This window comes from Pseudonaja textilis, chromosome 6, assembly GCF_049901715.1.
Source record: "Pseudonaja textilis isolate UNSWEBS1 chromosome 6, rPseTex1.2, whole genome shotgun sequence".
NCBI classification, from domain to species: Eukaryota; Metazoa; Chordata; class Lepidosauria; order Squamata; family Elapidae; genus Pseudonaja; species Pseudonaja textilis.
The window spans coordinates 61343958-61365180 of NC_141995.1; the positions used below are offsets into that span (position 1 = coordinate 61343958).

At 37.6% G+C, this 21223-nt stretch overlaps 1 protein-coding gene across 1 annotated transcript; it reads right to left on the reverse strand.

Moving 5' to 3' along the window:
* Window positions 1-173: 173 nt before the first annotated feature.
* TDO2 (tryptophan 2,3-dioxygenase) lies at window positions 174-16854 on the reverse strand. Its single transcript, XM_026699978.2, has 13 exons — window positions 16836-16854; window positions 16552-16620; window positions 16174-16279; window positions 14909-14999; window positions 11113-11183; window positions 9354-9481; window positions 6850-7036; window positions 6435-6542; window positions 3697-3808; window positions 3243-3300; window positions 2342-2421; window positions 1475-1565; window positions 174-1199 (listed from the first exon to the last, which is right to left on the reverse strand). Exons 2-13 carry the CDS (start codon window positions 16584-16586, stop codon window positions 1046-1048), a joined length of 1221 nt encoding a protein of 406 aa, XP_026555763.1. The 5' UTR covers window positions 16587-16620; window positions 16836-16854; the 3' UTR covers window positions 174-1045.
* Window positions 16855-21223: the final 4369 nt, after the last annotated feature.

A 21223-nucleotide genomic window follows, 5' to 3' on the forward strand; every position in this document is an offset into this window, starting at 1 on the left:
CATTATATCTTTTTGAAATAATGTAGAAAAGCAAGATATGCTATTCCAGTCATAATAAACAAAAATGATGCACAACTAAATCTAATTTACATGAAACCTTTCAATATACCTTTCTATCTTGTAATTAATTTTCTTTGGTTATGGCCATATTCTCCTTCATCTACTGCTTTTCCTTGTTTAAAATGCTTTGTTTTTGAGGCTCTTATCAACTATCCCCAACCAATCTTTTTTTTCTATCCTCAACCTTTTTTGACTCAGTCATTCTTCCTTAATCCATTTGTTTTGCAATTCAATCTTCATTCATTCTCTCTATCTGATAAAAACTATTTAAACTTTTTAAAAAACAGGTCACATATTTTGTATTCAGTTCACTAAGCACCCATTCATTCCTGATCCATGTCTTTTGATCTATCATTTTAATGTATATCTCACAATTCTTAAGTATCTCGTAGCCTTTCAAATGTTCTGTTTCTTCTGATAACATTAGTTCTCCTTATTTAAAAAAATAAAGGTTCTTTCAAAAAAGAACCATTTATTAAAAACTTTTACCATTTTCCAACATGTGCATAACATGTTCCTTCAATCCACTCTAGCATATGTTGCCAATTCTATATAAATATCTGGTTTCTTCAGTTTTTTTTAATATACAGTGCAATTTTTTCCTTTCTCCATCCCAACATTTTTATATTGTTTTCAGGAGCAAGCTTTCATAAGGAAATTTGAAGGTATAATTACAAATGTAATAAATCTAAAATTAAATCTTTATTACAAACTTACTGCAGCAATCAAACATCTTGGTTCAGCCTAATAAGTCAGGTAAAACTAATAAAAGTAAAACTTAAAATTGATCTGGCTATCTCTATATTTTATTTTATAATTACTTACTTGAAATAGTTATATATTAAAATCTATGTTACTGTATATTGTGCATAAATACATATATTTATATATATATAAATTATTAGTCTGCATGTTTAAGTTATTTTAAACCAGTGCCTCTGGATGTATGTGTCGACTCCACAACTTCCAGGCCTTTTGAAAGCTGTTATTCTGAATCATCGCTGCTGAAGTATGAACTGTCACAACATTCTGCCGTGTAAAGGAATTTATGAAGTGTTGGATTCAGTTTTGGGATCCAACTTCTTGGCACCAAGTAAGTTGAAAGATTGAATAAATCAACAAATACTTTATATCTGTCACTGAAAAAGAAAAAGAAAAACATTGATGAAAATGGAATTCCATCGTATTTTATAGATAATGGCAAGCAGAAGCTATCCAAGGTTTTTACTGTTTTGATGTACTAGCATCCAGTTCTAATGAGTTGGGAATGGTGAATTCAGGAAAAAAAACCAGCTACCATGTTATGAGCTTTCTAATTCTTGCTTCGCGTTCTTATCCATTTTTATGTGAATATGGTATGTGTGTTGCCATTCATAAATAATAACAAAAACTGAGGTTGGTTTCCTAAACTTACCTTACAGTTGAGCGTAAATACTGGTAGCCTGATGAGCCTCCAGTCCCAGCCTTGCTCCCAATCATTCTGTGCACCATGCACACATGGTTATCTAAGTGTATAGAAACTCACTTAGTTCATTTTCCATTTTTAGATATAAAAAGATTATTTAACTGTTCTAAATGAGAATTGTTTCATCAGTTCCACAAACTTACATTTTATATTAGTATATTCTACTTTATTTATAGTTAAATGGAGACATGCCTATTTTATTTCAAAGTGGATCCTTATAAAAGTTCAATAAGCAGGATTTAATATAGCCTAGATTTACCAAAATAAGTATAAGATCAGAACCTTGGAATATATTTATTACACAATATATTATCACATACAATATTTTGCTGCATTTTTTAAAAAAAACTTAAAAGATAGTTTTGTGATATCATCCCCCATTCCAGATGAGCAGAAGTAAGGTTAAAATAAAATGATCTGCTAAATGTGCACAACTTCGTGGCAGAACCCATATCTGAGTATTTCAAATTTATCCATCACTTAAACCAGTGGTCCACAACCTTGGAAACTTTAAGACTTGTGGACTTCAACTCCCAGAATTCCTCAGCAAGCTGGCTGAGGAATTTTGGGAGTTGAAGTCCACAAGTCTTAAAATTGCCAAGTTTGGAGATCTGACTTAAATCATTAGATGCCTGAAGTTATAAGCCAGCTGTACTCATCTCCTGTAACTTTTTGCAATCTAGGGACTCCAGGATGGAATAAATATTCAATCTGCTACAAAATCCTAGACTGTCAACCTTTCATGTTGACTATAATGGCAATGTCAAATGAAAATAATGTTATTTGCATCAAAGGAATGCTCAAAAGAAAACTTACATCTCCATTTAGTCATTAGAACATCAATATCCATAAGAGAAGTAAGAAGCTGAAAAGGAACTTGGAAGCGAGGTTCCTCTCTTAAATAATGGAAGGTTGGTTGAATTTATCAGTTTGTGTTGAAGCAAAAAAAGAGAAAAGAAAATCCAAGTGAATAAACATAATTACTGAAGCAATTTGAGACTTGCTACAGTTTAATAGCTAAAAATAACCAGAAGAAAACAGAAAATAGACTTCAAATTTGCTTCTCAAAATTTGCTATTCCTGTTTATATTCTTTGGAAATCAACAAACAGGCATAAATGAAGCTTGGGGTCAAAATAAATATTTAGTGCAGCTTTTCCCCATTTGTTTTCTTATGCTTTTCATGTGGGGTGGATATCCGTTTGCAAAAGATTTGACTAATAGCTTTAGATAAGATGGAATCGGAGTGCACTGAAAGGCGAGATTGCCTATAGAAATCACTTGGAGAGAAAGAGATTTCTAGAGAATGCTGTAAGTTGTTTACACATGCCCACAGCTCCCAGACTGTTTGTGATGTGTAGAACAGCAAACCACTTACTCTCTCTCTCTCTCTTCCTATGCAAGATATCTGCTCTGCTCTGCAAGGGGATTAAAAACCACAAATCAGGGAGAGTACAGTATCTATTAGTTGCAAGTTGACAAAGGGAGGCAGCAAAGCTTGCAAAATAGTCGTAAATGAACCATACAGTTATTTTTTTTCCCAATGTTGTAACTTCAAATGGTTGTTAAACAAATGGTTGGTATGCAAGAACTCATGTTCTTATTCTCCATAATCCTAATCCTGCTTGTGAAGGATGTTAAAACAAAAAACGAAATGTTTCAGTAAAGAAATAACGCTAGGAAAGCCATTTACAGAGGCAACCACACCTTTTGCGTACCTGTAGAAGTATATCATTAACGCCCCTTTCATTGCTTTATAGGACAATCTTCTGTCACCTGCAAAAAATTAAAACGTGGAAAATAATACGGAAATTCTCATGCAGGTGGCTTTGTGTTGTCTATCAAGAACTGAAAATCCAATTCAACTTGCAATCCCAACTGAACCCCCAAATTTCTCTTGCTAAACAAAACAGCTGTAAAGTGAGTTTTGCCCCATTTTACCACTGTTCATGGCCACAGTTGTTGCACGAATTGCTGCAGTTGTTATAATAATACGGAGAAGTGAATCCAATTTCCCCGTTGACTTGTCAGAAGATCACAAAAGGGGATCATGTGACCCCAGGACACTGCAACTGCCGAAAGTATGAGTCTTTATTCAGTGCCTTTGAATGGTCACTAAATGTATTGTTGTAAGTTGAGGACTACCTGTGTGTTTACTTTTACTGTGCTTACCTTTACTAAAAAGATGTTCGTGGAGTTTTTCATCAAATAATGACATAAGTACTTCTTTTTGCTTCTGAAGTTCTGCCATTTGATCTTCTTTTTCCTCAGAGTCTTCTTTAGCCTTTCAAAGACAATTATTCTTTTTTTAAAGAAAAACATTTTACTTAGCCATGCTTGCATTTATGGGGAATATTTTTCCTTTGCATTTCATATACCCAGAGCTTTTTTCCACAAGTCTTCTGTTTAACGCTTGACAATCACAGTTCCTCTTGTGTACATGTGTGATTAAAATAAAACACAAAAATGTCAGCACTAGAAGGAAACTATTGCAGACTTGGATGCCTCTGCTTATAGATCAACTGATAGATCATGAACTTTCTCTAACATGGACCTTTTGCCAAGACTGTAGCTTTCAACATATCTAGAAGGGACCAGCTAGGAAAAGCATGGAATATCCTAGATATGGATGGAAGTTATTGACTACTATACACATCTGTCATCCTAAAGCAAACTTGGTCACAGAAATGAACAACCAGTTTATATTATAACATGAAGATAATCACATTTATTAATAACACATTCTCTTATATACCCTTAAAAACTGTTTGCTTGTAACTATATAATCATTCTTGAATTAATTTATTTTGAATATTTTATCTGTTTAAATGTCCAAATAAGAACTTTAAATTTTGTCAGATTATCTGGTTCAGTATCTGAACTTGTTAAAATAAGTCATCCTCAGCACACCAACATTTGAGAACTGAACTGTTTGGGAAGACATTCATGCAGTGTTGCTATGAGTTAAAGGTTCTCCCCTACCAGTAGCATCTGCAGGATGGTTAAGGAAAGCAAAATGATAACAGTGGTGCCAGGATTGTGCAATCATGATGCAAGACTTATGCCTCTTATATACACTGCTCAAAAAAAATAAAGGGAACACTTAAACAACACAATGTAACTCCAAGTCAATCACACTTCTGTGAAATCAAGCTGTCCACTTAGGTAGTAACACTGATTGACAATCTATTTCACATGCTGCTGTGCAAATGGAATAGACAACAGGTGGAAAGCAGAGGCAGTTAGCAAGACATCCCCAATAAAGGAGTGGTTCTGCAGGTGGTGACCACAGACCACTTCTCAGTTCTTATGCTTTCTGGCTGATGGTTGGTCACTTTTGAATGCTGGTGGTGCTTTCACTCTAGTGGTAGCATGGGACGGAGTCTACAACCCACACAAGTGGCTCGGGTAGTGCAGCTCATCCAAGATGGCACATCAATGCGAGCTGTGGCAAGAAGGTTTGCTGTGTCTGTCAGCGTAGTGTCCAGAGCATGGAGGTGCTACCAGGGGACAGGGCAGTACATCAGGAGACGTGGAGGAGTCCATAGGAGGGCAACAACCCAGCATCAGGACCTCTGCCTTTGTGCAAGGAGGGACAGGAGGAGCACTGCCAGAGCCCTGCAAAATGACCTCCAGTGGGCCGCAAATGTGCATGTGGCTGCTCAAACGGTCAGAAACAGACTCCATGAGGGTGGTATGAGGCCTGACGTCCACAGGTGGGAGTTGTGCTTCCAGCCCAACACCATGCAGGACGTTTGGCATTTGCCAGAGAACACCAAGATTGGCAAATTCACCATTGGCGCCCTGTGCTCTTCACAGATGAAAGCAGTGTCACACTGAGCACATGTGACAGACATGACAGGGTCTGGAGACGCCATGGAGAATGTTCTGCTGCCTGCAACATCCTCCAGCATGACCGGTTTGGGAGTGGGTCAGTAATGGTGTGGAGTGGCATTTCTTTAGGGGGCCACACAGCCCTCCATGTGCCAGAGGTAGCCTGACTGCCATTAGGTCCTGAGATGAGATCCTCAGACCCCTTGTGAGACCATATGCTGGTGCGGCTGGCCCTGGGTTCCTCCTAATGCAAGACAATGCTAGACCTCATGTGGCTGGAGTGTGTCAGCAGTTCCTGCAAGACGAAGGCATTGATGGCCCACCTGTTCCCCAGACCTGAATCCAATTGAGCACATCTGGGACATCATGTCTCGCTCCATCCACCAACGCCACGTTGCACCACAGACTGTCCAGGAGTTGGGGGATGCTTTAGTCCAGATGTGGGAGGAGATCCCTCAGGAGACCATCTGCCACCTCATCAGGACCATGCCCAGGCGTTGTAGAGAGGTCATACAGGCACGTGGAGGCCACACACACTACTGAGCCTCATTTTGACTTGTTTTAAGGACATTACATCAAAGTTGGATCAGCCTGTAGTGGTTTTTTCCACTTTAATTTTGAGTGTAACGCCAAATCCAGACCTCCATGGGTTGTTAAATTTGATTGCCATTTATACTTTTTGTGTGATTTTGTTGTCAGCACATTCAACTATGTAATGAACAAAGTATTTAATGAGATTATTTCATTCATTCAGATCTAGGATGTCTTATTTTTGTGTTCCCTTTATTTTTTTTGAGCAGTGTACTTATTGCAACATTGCATGCATATCCAAAAGGCCAAAGCTTCACTGCAATTCTGCTTTCATTATTTCAGCAAAAGCAATCACAGCCCATGTATGTGCAGGCATAAATAAATGCAACAGAAAGCTTAAACCAATCCATATGAAAATTCACAGATGTATGGAGGTACAATTCATACGTATATGCTCTCTTATTAGAACTACAACCAGGAGATTTTGCTACAAATGAAAGCTACTTTATTTATCTAAGGACAACATGATTAATTGGAATATGTACCTGTACTATTGCGTATTCTTGTTCTAATCCATTAAGTACATTTGCTTCAAATTTCCCCCAGAAATTAAATCCTTCTGGTTCAAGTCCTGGTGTTCTTTCTAGCCATGCCTTATAAAACACAAGAAAATAAATATCAATTGATTGCACCAGTTGCAATGTGTGAATTAGCAAGCTGGTGCTTAGTGACTAGCCATAGCAAAGCATCAACAGACAAGAGAATAATAGGAGTAGCATCCTTCTTTCCCTTATCCCACCAGAACACCCACCCAGTTTTTAATTCCTTATATTTTAATTCAACTGAGCTGATTTTTTAAAAGAAAAAGCTGTAATCACCTCAAAGCCCAAGACTGGATGAGCCCTTTTGATGATCACAACTCTGTGTGACCAGTTAAATAGTAAATGAGAAAAATCATACTTTGACTAGCTGCAGTAGTGTTGGCTCTTGTTCCGATTTAAGCAATAATTCAGATTCCTTTCCCTTGAAGTTATCCCGGTAGTGCCTTCTGTTATATGGAACTCTCAGATTTTGAGGGACGCCAATCTTATTTTCCAATAATCGAAACTGTAAACTCTGGAATCCTGAAGCTGGACTTAGATAATCTCTTTAAAAATAGGAGAAAGAGCTGTGATTTATTATTCTGCATAAAAAAAGCACATTTGATTTTGTGGTGTTATTCTATTACATCAAGCAATTGTGAAGTTATTGAATCATCAATCTTTGCTCAAGCAATCACTCTGGACAGAATCTCAATTTTAGGCATAGAACCATATCCTTGGAAATAAATTAGATTTATGTTAATCCTGGATAACTTGTCTCGTTGATTTTAATCAGGTCAGTGTCGGTGCCTTCCTCCCAGTCCCTTGACACTTTATATGTTTAATCAAAAGTGACTCAAACATTGTAAGGCTTAGGTCTAAATATATATGCCCAGTTACAGTATGTGTTTATACAAACTGGAATTAAGTTGAAACTCACTACTTAATTTTTGTTTTAATTCATCCAGAATGCCATCCAAAACATCTGAATCAGGACAGAAACACTGCATTTATATTTCTCCTAAAGGGCTTTTAAAAAGTCATTCACATCTCACGTGAAGTTTCTACCCTAATTCTTAAGTAGCAGGATGTACTTTAGACTAGGTTGATCACTTCAGGTTGACCAGTTCAGGGAGACCACACAGACATAAACATGAACTAATTAATGAGGGAAGCAACCTAGAATCAAAACAGAAATTTCCTAACAGTAAGAACAATTAACCAGTGGAACGACTTGTCTTCAAAAGGTTTTGAACAATACTGTACAATAGAAAAGATGTCCTTGTCCCAAAAAAACCCCCAACCCTACCATTTTTTAAAAATTTCTAAAACCTTAGGTTAGTAGATTGGTGAAATTTCAATTAAAATCTCATGTGAATGGGTGATCTTGTAAAATTTGGCTAATTTAAAAATATGGTAATGTGTACCTTAGATGCTACCCATTAATGTTGCCTCTATTTGTTCACCACAGACTTGCCTGTTAAACCTGCAGTTAAGCCTAACTATATGTGGCTTGAACTTGCCTGCCTTCTTCTTTACTGGTTTCCCCTGTGGTCATTGTTCTCTCCTTTGTAATTGTTCCTTTTTCGTATTTCTAGATTTCTAATCCTATCAGGATAAAAACTTCTATTCCTCAATTCTGTGAAATGCTCATACATTACCGTTATCATCACTACAAATCCTGATAGAGTATTTTGTGAGGGGGTCCTTGGTGGTCTCTGAGCTTGGTTGTTTCCTTGCAGATGATTCATTACCCAAACTAGGGAACATCATCAGTTCTAGCAGGGAGTAGAGTTTGTTCTCATTTTAATATGCTACTGGTTGCCCTGTTAAGGTTGGTGGGTGTCATGCCCCTAAGCAGTTCGGAGAACCGGTTGTTAGAAGAAATTACTGGTCTAATCCTTTAAGGAAGGCAGGAAGGAAACATTCTGGGGTTGCTTACAGAAACTGCCTCTCCATTAACCCTTATTACATTCTTGGCAGGACGAGACTTCCTGTCTCTGGAACTTCTTTGGAGTTTTTTTTCCCCCTCCTTTGCTGGTACTTTGCTTGTGTGGAGTGACCACTCAAAGTTACAATGGCACTGAAAAAAGTGACTTATGACCATTTTTCACACTTATGATTGTCGCAGCATCCCCACAATCATGAGAGGCCAGGGGAGGAGATGCGTGGCTCGATGTGAGTGATATTGAGTTGGCCATGCCCAACCAATAACATGATCACCTAAGCCACGCCCACCAACTAAGCTGGGTCCACAGAACCGGTTGTTAAAAAATTTGAATCCCACCCCTGCCTGATTCCCTTCATTAACTGCAGCTGGGAACCCAGTGTTTAAAAAAGGGAAGCTATGCACAGCAAAGTTTTTGAAAACAAATCGTGAGTTATCTGTTATTGTCGAGGCTTATCTGGGTTCCTGGCGTCTTCCCAACTGTGTGTGTTTTGTTGACCTCTCAAGCCTGCAATTCCTTATCCTGCCCTGTCAAGTTAATTGCTAATCAACATCCAGATGAGTAGAGATAAACTCCAAGATTAACAATCAAGAAGTATTCAATACCCTAATCAAGGAACTGCCAAATAAGCTAACAGTAGACAGTCCAAACAAATAACCTCCAAGACCACTCCCACCAATACTAACAGGATAAGTCACTATAATATAAATAGAGAGCAAACTCTACTCTTATAGTATTGCTGATGTTACCTCATTTGGATAATGAAATGTCTGCAAAAAAAAACAACCAGGTTCAGAGAGCACCAGCAACTCCTCATTTTTATCCCGAGCTACAAATATTTTTTCTTTTATCAGTATTTTATTTTCCTATAAATTCATTTTAAGACCTTGGCAATTGCACATATCAATGAATCAAAGACCTGAAATGTTCGTACCTAAAATCGAAGAAGTCCAGAGCTGTCATTGTTTCTAGGACGGAAAATTGTTCCACAAGCAATTTAAGGATTATTGCAATTCTCTGCATTCGAGTAACCACCTTCAGCATGTTCCTTTCGTCTCGCACCTTAAGTTTGAATGTATATATAAAAATATTATGATTTGGCTAATAAAGCACAACAATAACAATAAAATCATAACCCATAATAGACTGCTCTAATTATAACAGTTATTTGATAACATTTACAAATTGCCCATCTTAACCAGGGTTTAATCTAGGCTTGTTTTGCCTCATCCACTATCTATTGGTCCCTCACAGCCACAATTTTGATATTTCCATATTTTCATCTCCTGTTGCTTGATGAGGTGATGTCCTTCTTTCTCTGCCAGAATATATTGGATTTCCCTCCAAACAATAAAATTTTCTTTCAGGTAGCAGTGTATAGGATTGCAGCCTGAAGAATTTTAATTGTACTCTTCAGTCATACGTTTTACGGATTTTGTCTTAACTGGCATCCCAAAAATGGTGATTATTGTAGATCAGGGGTGTAAAACTCGAGGCCCGTGGCTGGATCTGGCCCACGATGAAGTCAGATCCGGCCGGCGTGGCCATACCGGAAACTGTAAGGGGCCAGCCCACATCACTTTGGCCATTCTGATGGGCTTGTGTGGGTGGGGACAGGACGGGGTGGGTGCATGTGTGACAGGCCCAGCTCGCCACTACCGTGAGCAGGGCAACAAAAGTAGTCTGCGACTACGGTAAAAAAAAATAGTCCAGACCTTCCAACTTTGCAAGATCTTTTTTTTCATGAAAAGTGGGAAGGTCTGAACTGTTTGCCTTGCTTCATCTTCCACCCCACCACCACCTCACTTTGTCTTCCACCTCCCCCACTGCCTCATTTCATCTCCCCCCCCCCTTCATCCACTCCCCCCGCCTCACTTTGTAGCTGCTGCACTTCTGCACCGCTCACCCTCCTGCTCTGTTACAGCGGTGAGCAAGGAGAAGATGTGATGAAGAATGAAGACAAAGTGGGAGGAGGGGCTGGAGGGTGAAGCAGTGCTGGCCACCATGGAGTAGGGTGAGAGAATGAGAGAACAATCTGATCAAACCTGTGTGTATGTGTGTGAGAGAGAGAGGGAGAGGGAGGAAGGGAGAGAGCGCACACAGCCGCCAGGCCTGGTATATAAATCTCCAAGATTGAATTGGATGGATCTGTCCTTGTCTCTCTTTCTCTCTCACACACACACACTTTGGATTGGATATCTCTCCCCCACTCTCTCTCTCTCTCTCTCTCTCTCCCTTTCTCTCACTCTGCATCTCTCCCTCTCTCTCTCTCCCAGATCTGTGTTTTTCATCTGTACATTGCAACACAGGGCCTGGGATTTACTTTGACAATGGCGGGGTTTGGGGACCGGTCAATCCCCGTTTTGCCACCAGGCTGGTCTGGTCTGGTGAGGGGATGGCCTTCCATCTTCTCCACTATGCCACAAACAGAGATTGACCATCCGCTAAGCCCCGCCACCATCAAAGTAAATCCCCGGATGCTGCAACTGGGGTGGTCAGCCATTACCACTCCGGTCATGGCCCTCCTACCCTCTGGCCCACAACGGACAATCACAGTGCCGATCTGGCCCTCAATGAAATCAACTTTGACACTGTTGTAGATGTTCAGAATATCAACATTTCATAAGCTGAATTTCAAATTGTATTTTATAACCCAAAGAGAAGTTGAAATAAAACAGTTCTATTCTACTTACATGGCCATTCTGAAATATCACGCGAACAGAATCCAATTCCCACAGGATCTGCTTGAACCATAATTCATAAGCTAAAGTTGAAAGGAACTTTAGTTCAGTTGTCAAGCAATAAATAAAAGTGAATGAATAGAGATTCAAAAGTGTATGTGTGCAAAAACTTGATAGTAAAGTAGTATGTTATAAAGAAACGCAATCCCATTTGTCCCTGAAGTGGCATTTAGATGTAGAATCTACAATGTCAAATCAATAGAAATTGCTAGTTGTAATCTCACAGTGCAGAAAATAGTCCCAGATTCTGGTACGTTTGCAATAATGATAAAGAGCAGACCAAGCACAGCATGATTTGGTTCAGAGAAAACAACATAATGATCAAACCTGAATATTTAAACAGTACATAAACTTGCAATTATCAGCTCTCCAGCAGATTTGCTTTCTGCAATCACCATCCATAATTTGAATTGCAAACCCCTATATAGATAATATTTCTATTTAGGTAAATTATGAAAAGTTTGTCTCTACGAGAAGCATATAGCTCAGACATTTGCCCCTAGTTATATAACGTACCTATCATTCAAAGTTTGTGAAAGTTTCCAGTGCCCTTATTAAAAAAATATTTTAGAACAAGAAGGCTGAGAACAGACGGATAATTCAAAATGCTTCCACTTTGTATATAAATAACTGATTTGTATGATTGCTGTTACTAGTCAAATGATGCATTTTATGACTGTATAATTTTGGCCAGATGCTTCTTCAGTCTCCAAAATCTGGAGACAATTTAATGTCTAGGGTGGTCTCACAGATATTCTTTATTAATAATAAACATTAATAGCAAATGGATCAATAGTTACCTTTACATCACTATTCTGCCAAATCAGTGAGGACAGTGTTTCCCCTTACCCTTCTTTTACTCTTCAATGGCTCAGTGAAATAGATTAATTGAAGAGATAGGATTGGGCCAAAGATTATTCTGATGGTTTTGTAGGTGACTAACAATTTGAATCCTAGGCTTTCCAGTACAACGTTTGACTCTTGCAATTGTAAAAGAAATTCCCCGTGGTTTTCTTTTAGAGTTTACAGATTCTGCAAGTAACATTTCTATTCCGAACAACATTGATAATTTTAAGGCAGGATCATCAGCACCAATGTTTTCATCAAAAATTTGCAGTATCTCTTGTGATTCACAATGAAAATTGTATGTGTAGGTGACATCACAACACAAATGTAAAAAGGACAGACTTTGCAACATGATACCTTAATGCAAAATACATACAGTTGTGGTCATAAGTTTACATACCCTGGCAGAATTTATGATTTATTGGCTGTTTTTCAGAAAATATGAATGATAACACAAAAACTTTTCTTTCGTTCATGGTTAGTGGCTGGCTGAAGCCATTTATTGTCGATCAACTGTGTTTATTCTTTTTAAATCATAATGACAACAGGAACTACCCAAATGACCCTGATCAAAAGTTTAATATGGTCTATTGCCCCCTTTAACATCAATGACAGCTTGAAGTCTTTTGTGGTATGTGTGGATGAGGCTCTTTATCTTCTCAGATGGTATAGCTGCCACATTCTTCCTGTCAAAAATCCTCCAGTTCCTGTAAATTCTTGGGCTGTCTTGCATGAACTGCACATTTGAGATCTCCCCAGGGTGGCTCAACGATATTGAGGTCAGGAGACTGAGATGGCCACTCCAGAACCTTCCCTTTATTCTGTTGTACCCAATGACAGGTCAGTTTGGCTTTGTGTTTAGGATCATGGTCATATTGGAATGTCCAAGTACGTTCCATGTGCAGCTTCTGGGCTGATGATTGGAAATTTTCCTCCAGTATTTTTTGATAGCATGCTGCATTCATCTTGCCATCAATTCTGACCAAATTTCCTGCATTCCCAAACATCAGCGATCCACCTCCGTGTTTCATAGTAGGAATGGTGTACTTTTCATCATAGGCCTTGTTGACTCCTCTCCAAATGCAGCGTTTATGGTTGTGGCCAAAAAGCTCCATTTTGGTCTCATCACTCCAAATGACTTTGTGGCAGAAGGTTTGAGGCTTGTCTCTGTGCTGTTTGGCGTATTATAAGCGGGATGCTTTGTGGCATTTGCGTAGTAATGGCTTTCTTCTGGCGACTCGACCATGCAGGCCCTCTTTCTTCGAGTGCCTTCTTATTGTGCATCTTGAAACAGCCACATCACATGTTTTCAAAGAGTCCTGTAAGTTATTGTGGGCTTTTCTTTGCATCCCGCACAATTTTCCTGGCAGCTGTGGCTGAAATTTTAGTTGGTCTACCTGACCGTGGTTTGGTTTCAACAGAGTCCCTCATTTTCCACTTCTTGATTAGCGTTTGAACCACGGCTGCCTGGCATTCTCAATTCCTTCAATATCTTTTTTATATCCCTTTCCTGTTTTATACAAATCAACTACCTTTTCCCACAGATCCTTTGACAATTCTTTTGCTTTCCCCATGACTCAGAAGCCGGAAACGTCAGTGCAGCACTGGATGAAAGATGCAAGGATCTGTCAGGAGTCCAGGATCTCATTGACCTTTTATACACACACACTAATTACAAGCAAACAGATCACAGGTGAGGATGGTTACCTTTAATCGCCATTCAAACCCCTTTGTGCCAACGTGGGTGCATGTTATCAGGCCAAAATCACCAGGGTATATAAACTTTTGATCAGGGTCATTTGGGTAGTTTCTGTTGTCATTATGATTTAAAAAGAGTAAACACAGTTGATTGATAATAAATGGCTTCAGCCAACCACTAAGCATCAGTGAAAGAAAAGTCATCATTGTGTTATCATTCATATTCTCTTAAAAATGGCCAAGAAATCAAAAATTCAGCCAAGATATGTAAACTTATGAGCACAACTGTATAGTGGGTTTTGCTACATTAAAAATACCATCACTTTTAAAAAGTTAGCAAAACAAAACTATGTTCGAGTGTAAACCTACCCAGGGAAATTGATGGATGAAACTAAACGAAACCCGAAAGCATGTATAGAACATAAATACAACACAATTTGTGTCTATGTACATGCTTTAAAATCACAAAGTAGTATAATAAGCACAATAAATACCTGAATTATAACTGAATTAATCATAGTAATTAATTAATGAACTTCAGTTTATTTGCGTTTTTCTTATGTATTGCATAGATGTTCTACATTCTGCAAAGTTAGCAGTTTTGGCATTAGTTAGAAAGATTGCCAATACACATCTTAGCTTTTGGGGTTTTAAGAAATCTAGGGGCTAAGAAATGGCCATGTGCTGGGATAGACACATTAATTTGGGAAATGAAAGATAAGGACGAGATAGAATACTATAAAATATGGGATAAATTTTATCAATGGTGGGGAAAAAAGGAAGGATCTAACATCAAAAAAGAATAGGGATGGCAACATGAATGACTAAAACTGGGAAATACCATAGAATTGTACAGCTGTATAATGTATTTAAGTGTGTATCTTATGCCATAATATGTGTGACAACCAGGATTGTGGGGACAATTAAACCACATCCAATGTTTTTAATAATTTAATTAATAAAGTGTTGTATTTTTTTTTTAAAAAAGAAAAGAAATCTAGGGATAGTTCCAAATTTGAAGACACTTCAAACAATTCAATCAGCCTTTTCAGCTAGGAGTTCTGTTAGTTGTTTTACTTACTGTTTTACTGCGTTTACTTATAGGGTACTAAAATAATATATAGAGCAAAATCATTTTATTAAAAAGTAAGCCTGTACTTGTAATCACCAGATAATAAGATGAACTGGATTATTCAGGATTTACCTTGATGGGTCACAATAAACAGATGTTCATCATGAATTTTGTTTCCCTTATTTTCACTCTGAAGTTCCTGTGCATTCAATATTTTATCCAGCTTAAAAGAAAGAAGATTGCTCGTTCAATAATTCTGCAGATAATGTCATTTAATTCTGTATTACATAATGAATATATCTTCATTAAAAATTCACACTTCAATCTTTAGTCTTTTATATTTTGAAAACAATAGCTTTAAAGTCGTGCCCATACATACCATGTCTTTAAAGATATTATCTAATAGGGCTGTTCTTAAATTAAAGTAAGGATGAGTAGGACACCAAAGTTTGGGAACCACCAATGCTTTCCTTTCTCTGAATCATTTTTAAAATGCAAAATGTTCACATTGGAAAGAGATGGTGCCATAGTCCATGTGGCCTAGGGGTACCATAGATTTTTGAGTTGGCCCTAATGTTTAACTTGGCAAAATTATTGCAGCCGCCCCATCCCCGTGTTAATGTAATTAGACATCAAACAAACCTGATTTTCTGATGAAAACTACAGCTGCTGCAGCAGCAACAGGACAAGAATAATTTCATGGGGGAGTGGGGAACCCAACAGCCAATAAAAATGACTCTCAGCCTAAAAGTCAGATAAGGGATTATGGATCTGGATAAGAACATGTTGGTTCAAGCTGCATTTCTACTGGTAGAGCTTTGTCAATAATTGTTTTACTATTGATTTTTGTCTGGCAGGGAAACTCTGCTGGAGGGGGGCCGTGGTGGCTCATGTGGTAAGACACTGGTCCTGTGCACCACTGAGGTTGGTGGCTCAATTTCCATGAGCGAATAAACTGCATAGGGACAAGAAAGGAGCTTCCCCCAATTGCCTACAGACATTCAGGTGTCCTGTGGACAAAGATAACATTGCCTGAAAAAATTCCTTTTACAGAGGCAGCCAGGTTACAAAGATGGATTATTCGTGACTTTTTAAAATGTTGTGAACAATAGAATTTGAAGCAAGTCTTCAAATGGAAAACTGCCCCTCATAAAGTAGGACTCCTAACCACCCACTTTGGGGTGGGGAGAAGTGGGGGTACAAATGGTTATTTGCCTATTGGGGTTACTGAGACCGTTTAAGGATCCGTATCTAAAATATGAGTCTTTTGAAGATTCATTACAATCATCAAGAGTTTCACAATCATAAAACATACTTAAAGAGCTACAGAAAGTGCCGAAATATTCAGTTGCAAATTAGTCATTTTTTTTTAAACGGTACCACTATCTCATACTTACATGTAGATATTCGCCATAGATAAGACCACCTTTGCTAGCCTTGTTTAATCCTTCCTGCGATTTGTCATCTGCTCCATCTCCCAAAGCCAGTTTAGTAAAATTAAATCTATGAATAAACAAATGATAACCGAGCTAAGGACTGCCAACAGAAGAGAACGTTATAACGGACCATATCACTATGCTGGTTATTTGAATTTGTAACAAGACAAGACTGATTCTGTTTCTGTCAATTAAATGTACTGCAAAATAGGAAATAAAAACAGGCTTCCAAAAAAACAGCTGCTTTTTAAAAATTATTATTATATTTACGTATATCTATTTCATTTGTTTTTGTTTATCCAAATATACCTTATTCACAAAAAAGAGAAATGCACTTACTGGTATTTGTTCTTCCAAAACGGACATCCAGTCATGGCTCCAGTATCAAATATTGCCTGTTCCAATATCCTGAGATAAAATAAAGTGCATTTCCTAGTGCATTCTTTTATGTAATCTGATCAACAATTCAGGTCCAGCCCCCTTCTTGAAATGCCCATCCTTGCTACCATTCAGATTCAGCGGATATGTAGAAATTAACTTGGTGAAATATTTGTTTTGTTATCTGAACAATTCCTTCATTCAACCCAAACACAAATGGCAAAACAAAACAAAAAAAAACGCACAAGCCTAACAGGTAACAGGAGCACTCTTAATGGTATTTCAAAGTCTTCAGTTATTGCAATTTTTTCATCTTCACATATCTGCAGAACTTAGGGAAATAATATATAAGTGGTATAAAGAATGTATAATTTATATATTTTAATTTATAATTTATGAATTGTTTATAAATCCTAGGTTCAAAACATAAATATAGACAGCTCTGAAAACAGAATGTTTTCAAGCAATCTAACTTCCAAATTTAATAAAACATTCTGAACATTTGTTAATTCTTTCTGAGTGAAAAATGTCCCAATATTCTTCTTCAAGAGATTTTGAATTCTTCACTAGTTTTCCAAATCCTAGTTGTACTTATTGCACATTGTTACTCAGTTTCATCTAATCATTAACAGAGCATTTGCTGAAGTGATACATCATGTCCTCTTACTGGATTTCAATTTCACTAAATATTTGGTGCGTCATATCTAGAGAAAAGAACTGACCAAAAAAGTCAGTCATCCCATTGATCCTAAAATGCAATATTCTTAGCTATATGGGCATACAGTGTTAAGTATTGGTTCCACTTTTCCAAGTGAATAATTCTGTTTCAAGAAATTTTAAAAAGAATGAGCAGCTGCAGTCTGAGCCGGCACATGAGAAATTACCCCTCTGGTACAATAAAGTATTTGTTATAAATTTGACATAACATTACATGAGTATAGCACAAACATTACTTCTTTTCTAACATACCAAGATATAAGCATCATATGGAACATTATCAGTCATTGTACAGATAAAGTAGCAGCCATGCATCTCTTCCCACATTGTCTCTGTATGAATCTAATTTTTTAAACTTCACTGCAACTTTATAGAAAAAAAAATGCATTTAAAACAGAGAGCTGCAGAATACAAAGAAATACAAGTAATGATGCTAAGTGAAAAATTCAGATATTGTGTAAATAAAATCCATTTTTCTGCAATTGGGAGATATACAGGTGGTCCTCGAGTTATGACCAATTGATTAATGACCTTTCCAAATTACAATGGTGCTTTATTCCTGTTTTAACAGGAGTTCTGTGGTTGAAAAGAAACAGAATTTTTAAAAAAGATAGAACACCATAAATCAGACAGCAACAGAAAAATATTGCTAGGGTTGGTAGTCAAGCTGGCTCCTATTTGTTACAGGGAATTTCTTTGTCATTCTTATATACCATCATCATTTTCAGCAACTAGGGAAAGATCTCATTGACTCAGTTACTCAAAATCATTTTCAGACTGATGGCAGAATAGAATGCACAGAAAACAGAAAATCTTTCTATGGAAAGTTGTTGAAGGTTTTGCTGATCGCTTGAATGGCAGGGGACTTTGCCTCAAAAAAAAATCCACTCACTACCATGCAAATATTGAAACTAAACATGAGATAAGATGAAATGAATAAACTGACTAGTGAAGCAAGCATTACCATAGTGCAGTGAGCAGAGGGTATGTTCCCCAAAGGAATTTTGGACAGAGTTGCAATGGGCTTGAAATGTTTAATGTGACAGAAAAAAAGTAGAATTATATTAATCGATATTACTGAAATCATGTTATTTTCAATTGCACACAAATGTCCATAAAATTTTTGAGGGTTTTTGTTGTTGTAAGCTGTAATCTGGTCCTTGGCATCACTCAAATATGACCCTTATCTAAAAAATAAAGTTGCAATTTTGCCATAATATTTTATTTTTCACTGATAATAATGGAAATTTCTGTAGACTGCTGTTCTAGGACAGTTGGAAAGAACCAGATTAGGGAAAGACAATTGACAGCCTCTTCAGAGCCAATTTGTATATTTACTATAGATCTCTTATTATTTGTGGAAAATTTCAGAAAAATGTGATGAGCTTTTTAACTCTTTCTCTCCCTGCATTTTCAACTCTTAAAGATTACTTTCTCTAGCTAATTTCACTATCGTTCAAAAGAAGTGACGTTGTTTTTCCTCCACAATAAGTTAGAACAGGGGTGTCAAACCTGTAGGGTCATGGCAGCTCACATGATGTATCAAGGCCAGGGCCCCGGGCCACAGCCCTGGGTTAGAGCAACCTGACAGCTTATTCTCAATAGAAAACTACGAAATAAGACAGAACTTAACTTTTTCCCTACTGCTCCCACAGCAATCCTTCAGTATAAATGAGTACAGGTAGTCTTCATTTAGCAGGCAACTCAATCATTAAGCAAAGCTGTTACTAAGTAAAATTGCAAAAGTGCTTGTGATATCATTTCAGCTTTGCTTTGCTTTGCTTTACCCGTGAAGATGATAAATATGACTGTTTTTGCAAAGTTACTTTTTCACCACCATGATAGTTGTGCAAGGATACTAAACAAGACTGTTGCTAAACAAGGACTGTCTGATTAGGGCTGATGGAGATTCCACAAAGAATTATCATAACGTGCCTAGCTCTTCTTTGAGCAAATGCTGCCAAGAAAGGATTTGGCTTTTCTCTTCCTTTGTTATTTAGGCCATCACATACGAGAAGCAGTGCCTTTTAAACTTTTGCTTGTGAGCCATAAAGTAAATCTTAGATTACAGGGAAATAAAATAAATTTAAGTTCACATCCCTGTTAAGGGCACTGGTTATAAATGGAAAAGGTAAACCTTCCCCCAGTTTGGGGATACCTCTGTTCACCGTAGGGGTAAGTCTCTGGCATTGACAAATTCTAACTGAATGAAAACTAAAGTAAACCCAAATTTCTGATCACCTGATTTGATCATTAAGTAAAAGGGGTAGGAAAGGAAACCACCTTCCTGCTAAACCAATAGAAACAGCAAGTTCTTTGCTTTAGTTTGGTTGAAGTTTTTTTACTTTTACATTTTACATAAATGGTGCAACTGACCTTTCCAGCAAATCCTGAATCCAATACTTTGCCTAATTGAGGATGGCTTCCTATTTTTACACTCTAACCATTCCCAAGTATAGAAGAGCTTTCTCCCTGGCTCGCTTTAATGTCTTGCCCTCAGCACTACTGGATGGGCCATTTAAGAGGCTCCCGATTAATGAGCGGCTATGCCCCGGTGATAGAGCTGAGGTTGAAACTGTGGACCGTGTCCTTTTGTATTGCCCAGTGTTTAACGCAGGCAGATCTAAGTTACTGCCTCTCCTTGAAACAGACCCTTCTAGGTGCAATGTTAGTAATTTGTTCTTATATTTAGGGGATAGCTCCTCATATAGCACTTCTTTGGTTCCCAAATGTTTTTTAAGAGTTGTAACCATCAGAGGAGAACGCTGTAATTCCCCTTAATCGAGTTTTTGGTGACCAATAATTGTTCATGATTAATTTTCCCATGTTCTTCTTTTGTTGTACTTGTGTTTTGGTCTGTGACCGCAAATAAAGTATTATTATTATTACTTTGTCTAACTGAAGCAAATTAGGCTTTTACTCACGAAACAGTGTTTCTTTTCCCTCTCTTTCCTTTAAGATGTTTAGGATGTCACTCTGTTAAAAAATAAAAATGCATGTGTAATCATCAATAATCTTGTTTTTGTCAGACTTTTTGTCTGATTTGTTTGAACAGCGTGTAAATAACATTCACTTCAGTAATGAAGCAATCATTTTCAGAAAATCAAGATGTATTTCCCTTTCCTTTTTTTACTGTATCTCAGATGCATTTACACTCCAGCACATTTATAGCAATATGCAGGCTTTATGTTAGAGATGAGAAGCTATTCCTCAGCCAAAATATATTAGACTCACAGTTGTGAAGGCCCAGATTTCAGCAAGCCAGTATAACTGAATATTGCCAGTGAAATTGAAATTGGACCATGGGACCAGCTGAAGCTCATCACTACTATTCAGCACATTAGCCAAAAAGAAAGGAACAACCTTGGGATGGACAGCCAATGTTTCTCGAGCTCTTTGCATCAGTCCAATGATTTAACATGGCCCCTAAAACCTCCTCCTGCTTGTAAGGAAAATTCAACATGAGCTACTCTCTATTAGCATCTGGTACAGTCGTTGCCATCAACAGGCAACAGATTTTGCCTGTTTTAAACCTCAACACTTTAAAAGCATTCCACTTTGGATGTGATTTATTTTTCACTTTATATATGAATAAACCACTTTTTTTTTTGATATGGCCATATCCACTTTGTAATGCCGCCTTTAGCTGGAAAACATTGCATAAGGAGGGCACTTCAAATTTTTTCTTTTTTCTTTGCCTGGTGTGATCAGAGGTCTCCCAGGTGATTCCTGCTTAGGCACAGGCAGACCCAGAAAGAAATCAAGCTGGATTAAATATACCTCCCACCCCACCCCCCAAGGCTATTTGGAAAGAAAATGTCATCCAAGAGAAAACTATACAATAAATGTCATTCTTGAAACTGTATGGAACTTACGAAGTCAGAAAATTCAACTGTGACGTTAAAAATAATAATGA